This window comes from Capsicum annuum, chromosome 6, assembly GCF_002878395.1.
Source record: "Capsicum annuum cultivar UCD-10X-F1 chromosome 6, UCD10Xv1.1, whole genome shotgun sequence".
Lineage (NCBI taxonomy): Eukaryota > Viridiplantae > Streptophyta > Magnoliopsida > Solanales > Solanaceae > Capsicum > Capsicum annuum.
The window spans coordinates 173,873,509-173,883,219 of NC_061116.1; the positions used below are offsets into that span (position 1 = coordinate 173,873,509).

At 33.4% G+C, this 9,711-nt stretch overlaps 2 protein-coding genes across 2 annotated transcripts; one reads left to right on the top strand and one right to left on the bottom strand.

Annotated features, from left to right (window-relative positions):
- The first annotated feature begins 2,049 nt into the window (after positions 1-2,049).
- LOC107874912 lies at positions 2,050-2,892 on the top strand. Its single transcript, XM_016721618.2, has one exon. The coding sequence runs from the start codon at positions 2,282-2,284 to the stop codon at positions 2,603-2,605; it is 324 nt and encodes a 107-aa protein (XP_016577104.1). The 5' UTR covers positions 2,050-2,281; the 3' UTR covers positions 2,606-2,892.
- A 1,223-nt stretch (positions 2,893-4,115) lies between these two features.
- LOC107872994 (chlorophyllide a oxygenase, chloroplastic) lies at positions 4,116-9,468 on the bottom strand. The gene is given in 11 exon segments (XM_016719684.2): positions 4,116-4,726; positions 5,287-5,339; positions 5,342-5,459; positions 5,461-5,581; positions 5,827-5,939; positions 6,042-6,226; positions 6,370-6,517; positions 6,824-7,099; positions 7,375-7,479; positions 7,668-7,907; positions 8,854-9,468. Coding segments are annotated over 11 exon segments (1,602 nt in total). The 5' UTR covers positions 8,932-9,468; the 3' UTR covers positions 4,116-4,561.
- Between the last annotated feature and the right edge of the window lie 243 nt (positions 9,469-9,711).

Below are 9,711 nucleotides of genomic sequence, written 5' to 3' on the forward strand. Positions count from 1 at the left end.
CATGAATGACTATTAAATTTTTGCGCCAAAAATTTTTTTAGAAAAAATTAAATTATTTAATGCTCGATATTTTTTTGGAAACCTTATTAATTCAAATTCGTACTCTTTCTTATCATGGATGGAATTAGAATTTTGAATTAAAAATACTTAAAGATAAAATATATTTCGATAAAATATAGGTTTATCAATTTTTTTTTAGATAAAAAATAGGTTTTCTTGAAAGGAAAAAACAACCAAACAAAAAGAAATAAAAAATACAACACATAAATAGTATACACTGCCAGCAAGCTACTACGTATACTTAAAAAAAAATTATATGTTGAATTAAAATATTATTAATATAAAAATATTAGTGCTTGTTTGAATTAAATTTTTATTAAAATTAAAATATTTTTTTTAAATATTATTAAATTTTTAAATATTATTAATAATATTCAAATAAATTTTACAATATTATTAAAAAAATTTAAAAATAAATTTTTTAAAATATATTAAAATTAAAATATTAGTAATATAAGAATATTATCGTTTGTTTAAAAATATTATTAATTTTTTTTTACATATTGAATTAAAATATTATTAATATAAAATACTTAAAAATATTATCGTTAATATTAATTATTTTTGTAAAATATATATTGTTACAAAAAAATATAATTTAATTAATATAAAAAATTGAATTAAAAAAAAGTTAATCGTTATAAAAAATTTTATAGATCATGAATGTTATAAGTGAAAATTATAAGGCCTATAAGAGGATAATTTTGGAATAAGTGAAAATTATAAAGGATACAAAAGTTATTTACTTGGTCAACTTTTAATGAATTATAAGCTAAAAAAAATAAGTAGAAAATGACCAACTTATAGCTTTTGGCTTAAAAAAGTCAAAATTGACTTTTCTTAAATAATAATAAAAATTATCAAACACTTTCAAAAATAAAAAATAACTAAAAACCATTTTGACCTAGGGGTGGGCATAAATACCGAAAAATCGAAATACCGAACCGAACTGAATCATTTCGATTTTTCGGTTTTGATTTTTCGATTTTTCAATTTTTCAGATTGGGTTTATTTTTTTTTATAATTTCGGTATTTGGTTCGAGTTTCGCGTTTTAGGTTCACATAATTCGATTTTTTGATGTAAACCAAACTTTTTCATATACTTTTTTTTAATTATATAATATAATAATATATATTCCGATCTAATTGTCGGCCATTTGTCCTATCTAATTATATAATATATGTAATATAATAATATATATTCGTATCTATCTAATAATAAATGGTCTTTCTACTTCTCTGGAGGTAGTGGTATGGACTGCGTACATTTTACTCTCCCCAGACCTCACTGTGTGCGAATACACTGGATTTGTTGTTGTTGTTGTAATTGTCAGCCATTTGTCCTGCATCAAGACAATTTCCACACAAAGCAATGTACTACTATTTTAGATATTTTATTCAAATTATCTAGAGATTTGGTATATATGAGCTACTTCCATTTTTTAAAACAAATATCATGTATAAACTATATCATTCTGAGTTCTTATTTGTTGTTGTTATATATAGTATTGTAATTAAATTGATAGAGTTTAGATTCTAATATGCTAGTGTGCATATAATTATGTGTTTATTATAATATTGGTCTTGTGAAAGTCAGATAGTGATCTCAAGCCAAATGGAACATAGTTGTAGGCTAACGGGCTAAGAGTATCCCTTTTGATTATTTCAAAAGTAAGTATCCCTTTTGAGTTTTAAGAGTCCTGCCTTTTTTTTTTCCAGTGTTAAAGTATCTGTAGGCTATATATATTACTCTAGTTTTTATTATAGTGAAAAACTTTAGTATATTTTGTAGCATTGTGTACTTTTTTATTTAAAAGAAGACAAAATCAAAAAATTAAAATTATTAAGCCGAAATTTATATAAATCGAACCGAATCAAACAAATTCGGTTCGTATAATTTCAAAACCAAAAATTGAAAAAACCAAAATAAAAAAATCAAATCCAAATCAAAGTACCAAACATCCACTCTTATTTTGACCAAATTATAAACTTACCCAAACACCCTCTTTATCTATCTTTACATGCCGAGTGGGTAATTACTTTTGATGAGCGGCCAAATGGGGCCGGAACATAAATGGGCTAGACGTGAGTATAACTATCCCGAGTAACTTGATTCTCAAGCCTACCAAAATACCCCGAATCCTCTAGAAACTTTTCTTCACCTATCTACATCTTTCTTTTCTGTTGTTCAAATAACCAAATTCCAAGTTATCAGAAACAAATGTTCTTCTTCTTCGTAGGAGGACTAGAGCAGCAAGTTAGACAAGTATTGAAGAGCAGGGCGGGAAGGTGCATTGCGTGCGGATCACGCGCCGACCTCGTAGACTATGACAAGGTCTTGAAACTCTTCTTTGTTCCGGTATGGAGATGGCCTGGAAAACAGCCGGTGATGTACTGCAATGACTGTAAACTCTTCTTCCCTCAATCTCTAACTCCTCCTCCGCCGTCCATGGACGGTGTGCCGGACGTTCTTAGGTGTCAATTCTGTCGCCGGGAAGTGGATGGAGATTTCCGATTCTGCCCTTTCTGTGGTAATGCACTGTGAATTTGACATGTAATAATGATAAATAATAAGTAGACGCTTATGGTTTTGAAATACTTTGTAATTATGTTCTCTGAGGAATAAGTTCGAGGAATATTTTCTGTTTTCTGTTTTGAAAATGTATTAGTACTGCTAGATGAGTTATTAGGAATTCTGCAAATTACGTTAAAAATAATGAATGGGTTGTAAATGTGTAATAACCTAAACCAGTTTATTAGTGCTATTTGATGGCATAGTGCTAATGGTGAGCAATTTCTCTTTTAATCATCAAAATTCGAAACTACTTGGGATTAACTACAGGAATCATTTTATACTTACCTGTTTCAATTTGCTTGCCTTGCCTTTTTTAGTCTGATTTAGAAAAAAAAACAGAAAAACTTCTGGGATGAGCCCTTCTCAAAGAGGTGTTTTTTATTTTAGTATATATTGATGAAATTGTAATCATTGGTAATGATATTCTTCTTTTAAAAGTTTTCGACATGTTTAAACTACAAAATCAGACAAACGAAAACGAAGTTAGTTTTAACTTCAATACTTTCTTTCTTATACATGCAGTTCAAAAAAAAAATACTTGTTCCGTTTCCTTAAGTGGAAATTTCTCTGACATATATATCACCCTCTTTTGCAGTTTGAATTGCCCTTATTTTATCTCATGATCTATGCTATCACCAGACAATATTGTATTAATTGACGAAACAAGAAGCAAGGTTGAAGATAGAGTAGAATTAAGACTAAATAAATGCAATGAGGGTTTAGCCAATGTAAAGTAGAGTGAAGTTAATGTGAGATTAATTAGGATTACAACATTTAGATGCAAGCAATTATGATATTTAAGCTTATGTTAAGGTGAATGGCGTGACAGATGAAGATATTATCTACAAAATTAGTTGAAATAGAGAAGTGATGCTCCAGTATACAATAATGTTTGCAAGACTAGCAATGTTACTTGGGAGTATATTGGGCTAAAGGTTCAAAATATTAACAAGATCAGTGTCGCAAAATATATAAATATTCAGATAGATGTTTGGTCGTACAAGATTACTTTCGATAGGTGATGGCAAGGTGCAAGTTGCATGATCCCACATTGACTTGGTCTATTAGTGTGAAACTCTAGTTATTGAAAGTGTAGAAGGAGGTCAAGGCAGACCAAAAATCAAATGAAAGGAATTGTCTTGCGTGACCTATTAATTCTTAAATTTCATACAAGCTCAAGAATTGATCTTTTACTAGTATGATGAAGATTTGATACTCATATACTTAACAACCTGATTTGATTTTTAGTATTCAGCATTACAATCTTACTCCATGGACTGACCACTTCCTTCACTGAACCAGATATTAAGATCTGTTACCAGCTGTGATCAAGTTTCCATGACACGGAAACCATCAGTACCTATAACATGTTGAATGAAATGATATCAAAATTTGGTTTTAAGCAACTCCATCCATGGACTGCTACCTTTTGTTTCTTGATTCCGAAAACAGTGAAAGAACAGAATGTTGCATCAAACAGTTAGAAAATCAGATTTTCCTCTTGCTTTCATTTTGGCAAAAAAATTGTGTATCCAATTCAAATCCAAGAAGATTGATGCTATGATACATGATGGGGGACCATTTCCATGACTTTCAAAAGAACCTTCAGATTTTCTAGGAGGTACACTAGGGCAAAGGTGAAAGAATTGAAGGCCGGGGTCAAGGTTGTTTATACTGTACATGAACCTAAAAAACAATTAGTGTACAGTTTATTTATTTTTTTTCACAAGGGAAGCTATACTGAAATCATCTCCTTTTAGCGAACCAATAGCAGGAGGCTCTGGTATATCCTCAGAGCAAGTGCGGCAAACCGCGTTATATACCAACAGAGCTACTAAGCAACTGAAGTTCTTCAAAGAGCTAAGGTTGTTTAGAGTTCACGATTCATCTTGAGATGCAAAATCTATCCTTGGATTAGTTCCATGTTCATTTGCTGAATGGCAATTGCTTTGCTCCACTCTCTACAGCATCTCTCCATATCCTATACCTCACTCCCAGCTTATCGTATGACACAGGCAGGTTCCAAATGTTAGCACCATTGAGCATCCGGTTTTGTTGACCAATCACAAGCCGTAGGTCTTCATTTAAAACCTGAAAACGTTTTCCCAAGCATAGATCACAAAAACAAACCAGAACATGCTTTTTTCAATACTTCCTTTACAGTTTTTAGGTGGGAAAATCTTCAATGCAATATCCAGTTTACAAGAATAACGAATGTAGACAATTCCTTTTTACTAGGAAACGAGTTTCCGCTTTACATTTTGACAAGCTTCACTTTTAATGTTCAAATAACTTTGTTGTTTAAACAGATCAGTGGAAAAATCACACTTTGCGCTGAGAGCTTTGAGACGTGATTTTGCAGTGCTTGTTCCACAGCGCAAAGTTTAATGGTAACATGAAAAATCTCCACCTCCAATTTGCCTTCATATTGCCAACTTTCACAAGTTCTTCTAAATGCATCAATTTCCACGACTAATACACAGGAAACTAAGGAACTTTTTTCAAAGATTAATCAGGCCAAATTATGTAGGACGACTCCTCATTATAAGTATTCTGCAGGTTATATCTTGAAGGAGTCAATGATACCGCTTTACGTCATTACGAGTTTTTAGTAATCACAGACCCTACCAAAGTTAAGGATAGAACCTAACCTGTTCAGCGAAATGCCTCCACACATATTGCATGAAAGGGATGTGTTTTAATATGGGAGCAAAATCCAGTGACATCCTATATAGCAACCTTGTCTTCTGTCGGGATGCAGGTAAACATACATGAAGTTGGTGAAGGTGCGTAGAGCACTCTTGGGTGCTTTGTCCCTCCAATTTGCCTGGCTTTGAGATTCCAATGGTTGATAGAACCATACAAGGTGGTCGAAATTCCATATCTATTGGATAGGGATCCCAATATCCTTGCAGACCAGATGCAGGAGTCAAGAATTTTACAAAGCTGAAAAAGAAAGGTAAACTAGTAAGTATTCATCAGACTGGTACAGGAACCACCGCACCCTCCCCTTCTCCATCAAAAAATTAAGCAAGAAAAATATAATATCACAATGTTTTGGTTGTCAGAAAGTGGAAACATCTTTTTCATGTTATATAGCTAACTGTGCTCCACAATATCTTTATTCTACACAATGCACGAACCATTTTCATAGATAAATTTAATTTGGCGTCACAATAGTAACAACATACCTTGGAACACTCCATCCTTTAGCAAAAGTAGATGTATGGGTGAAAGGAGCATGTGCAAGATCCAACAGATTGTCTAAAAGTAACCCATGTTCCACCGGAAGTTCCATAACTATCTGTCAGTTTCAAGAACAACAAGAATGAGACAGAAAGAGTTAACTGACTGTTGTTAGATAGTCTCCTATAAACAATTAAAAAATCGTTGCAGTGATTCAAACCTCTGCATGGATTTGAAATCCAGAAGGTGGAAGTAAAGAAGGAAGAGTGGCTGTAGGAGGATCATTTCCAGGCCAAATCCATATCATTCCCTCTTGCTCAAAGCATGGCAGAGACTTGATCTTGACATTAAGAAATTTAGTTGATGGCATTTTCTCACATTTTCCATCTGTTGAATATTCCCACCCTAAAGATCATCACACAAACATAAAAGCGAATGTCAGCTACTCCGTGCTCTCTCCACGTATCAAACACCAAATTAATTAAGTTTTATTATTTCCTAAATAGGAAATGCGCACTGAAGAATGCTTAGATTCTTCTTATTCTCACCATGATAAGGACATTGGATGCGACCCTCTTTTACTGAACCCAAATGAAGGGGGCAGGCTCTATGTGCACATGTGTTTCGGACACATCCAGGTTTTCCATCTTTCCCACGAAAAATCACCCATGGTTCCTCAAAGCAATCAATTGGTATCTGATAAATTACAGTCAAATAACCATCAATAAACGAGACACTAGAATACTGCATAAAAATCTTAACAGAAAAATTCCTATCTAAGTTTTCCTTGTCATATTCTCTCCTCGCTCAGAAAGTTAGAAAGAAGATGGTACAACAAGCTATTGGTTGGCATCACAGTATTGCAGCAGTGCATTTAAGTAGTTTAATGTCCTTTTCTTTTTCGCGGGGGACTTACTAGTTTGTTGAAAACATGGAAACTGGTAACATGTTGTCTGCAGTTACGAAAATGAGATTATTACATACGTCAGGTAATTGACTTACCATAGTGTCATCCTTGATATCAGCAGAGAAAGCAACAGGATACCAGAAGTTCTTCAAATGGGGGCTGTATTCTTGGACAGGACCTGACACATTGAGGGTTCTCCTAGGTTGCTTGCTTTTAACAGTATCTCTAGGTACTGTAGACGTACTGGGGGATGAAATCGGGCAATCTGATTCTTCTGCACTCCTCTCTGGTAGCAGCCTATCATTAACCAATGCTTCCATGTAAGCTAGCTTATCTAAAGCAGCAGAAACCCGCACCTCAGATATATGTACCTGTTGCTATCACTACTTTAGATACAAATCATGGCTTATTTGGAAGTACACAAAATCCTCAAACTTGTTTCTGTGTTGTTTGTTCCTTTTCCTCTTCTTTTTGAAAAGTAAGACTTGAACCAGTTAATGTAATTAGCCCATTTTTTCTTTTGAAAACCTGTTCTGCTTCAGTAAGTTTCAGAGATTAAAGGAGAATAAACCTGAACAACCAATAATAACGGGAAAATATTTGATGTCTGCATAAGTTTGTTCAATGGGATCAAAGTATTTTATACCTGTTTATGAGCCTGAGAAAGCGCTTCTTGTAACTCCGCAAGTTCCTTCTTGACGGTTCCAATAGATTTATACTCCCGTGCTAGAGGATTTAATACTTCCACAACCTACTCACACAGTATCCACCAGTCACACGACTTAGCACAAGGATGAAAAGGAAGACAACTATGAAGAGAAAAAATTGAAAATACTACAAAGAAGGAAGAGTCACTAATAAGCAGGAGATACAGAGATATGATGAATGTCTTAACTCAGCTCAATTCAAAACACAATAGAATTATTTACAAGAATCAACCTTTTCGTGCAGGTGCATTATCGTAAGTACATCTTGACGAGCTCGCCAATCACAATATTGTATATCAAACCTAGCAACTTCTAAAGCCTGATTTGCATCCAGGAACTTCCCTTTAGACTGTGGGAACTTTGTCCTTGGATCTTCGACATCAAAGATTGTCAACCAGGAGCTTTTCTTGTTTGTTAACTCACCCGCTGCTTCCTCATACACTGCAAACACTCCAAATCCCCCTTTGAAACACTGACAATGAACAAAATGTAGAATTATTGTCCACTCAACAAGTTATAAGACAGGCAAAACGCTAGTCAGTGAATAGAAATATATGACTCTGCACACATTTAGATAACTTCCCAATGATTAATCAATTACCACTTATTCCACTCGATAAACTACGGCATAAAACATGCCAAAAAACCAGCAAGCTAATCTTCAATGAAAGATCAGAGTCCAGTAAGGTTTATTATTTACATTTAAAAGGAATTAAAAAATGATTTTCCTGGAAATGCTTTCCAAGAGACATTTTACAGTTGTTTGGCTACCAGTAAAGATTTTCCTTACAACATACTCCCTCAATCTTATATTACCTGATTCATTGATTAAGAAAAATAATTAATAACAGGCTAGTTTACCATAGCACCCTATTAAATGTTGTTTACATTTTAATTTGAAGAAAAAGTAATTAATGCAAAGGTAAAACATGAAAAAAAAAAAATCTCTTCTTGATTAATAAAAAAAGAAAGACAAGTAAAATAAGAAATCAAATTAGAAAATTTGGGACGGAGGGAGTATGTTAACTTTAACGTCATATTTAATTGCTTAAACAAGCACTAGAAATCATTATTATTATAATTACTACTACAATTATTTGTCCTTACTGGAAAACATTATTATTAAAGAGGTCATACTCATAAATTTCATCCAAAACATTCTATATCTGCCAATATCGTTACTAATCTTACTATACTCCTAACTTTTCATGAAGTTTAAGAAAAATAATTATGACCAGAAAAAGAGATAGTAAGAGAGCTACTAGTTTATATTTTTCACACTTCACCACCAAAATCTGGGAAAGTAACATGTTATCCGCCAAACACAATAGGAAGACCAGTTATGAGAGCATCTTGTACGATAGTTAACAAAAATAATATAATACAACTAGCTAAGTTAAGGCCAAGGAGGTAGGTACCTTTCTTGTGTAAGTCTTGGTAGAGCGGCAGAAAGAGAAAGGAAATGAAAGTGCAGCAGAAGTAGCAATGGCGGTCATGGCGTGCCGGAGCAGCTGCTGCTAATTGTATTTTTATTTTTTTTCAAAAAAGATGAAAGAGACGTGTATTTTCTCGTCCAAGTAAACAGCTTAGTGGGGAGAGAGGGAGAGGTATTTCATTTTGTTGATAAGAGGTTGTTGTCGAGCGCGATCTCAATGCTCCTGCCATGCTTCGCCATGTGGACTCTCTGCGTATCCCTCGTGGCGTCGCCCATCTCCACACGCTTCTTTTTTTTTCTCTATTGGAGGGGCCCTTCTTGTACTCCTATACTATCTTCCATTTGCCAGAGTGGACGGTGAATTATATCTTCCTCTATCTGCTTTCTATTCTCATTGGCTATATCTTTGCTACAAAATCCATTCCCTCATTAATTCTGATAACGTCGATTGCAGAGGCAGACTCACATGGTGACTCAAAGATGGACGTGCACTCGATAACTTTTTAAAAAAGTTATATATATATATATATATTCTATTAAAATATTAATATATTTAATTATGCATTCTTAGTAATAAAACTTGTATGGATGCAATAGTTTGAAACTCAAATGCTGACGCCCTTCTAACCCAACGTCACATGTTCGATTCCTCATCAAGTCGCTTGATATTTTCATTTTACTTTTCCTTTATATACATTTAAATGAAAAAGGATTTTCCTCAACCTCAAGCCCCATATTTTCCCCCAAATTTCTATTTCCAACCCGTACTTTCCTACAATTTACAAATTAATAGTACCCAAACAAAGAGGAAAAAATAATTTTCTATTTGATGCTAATAGGT

Excerpts from the sequence above, each read along its gene's own strand:
- LOC107874912 (XM_016721618.2), top strand. The coding sequence starts at position 2,282 with ATGTTCTTCTTCTTCGTAGGAGGACTAGAGCAGCAAGTTAGACAAGTA.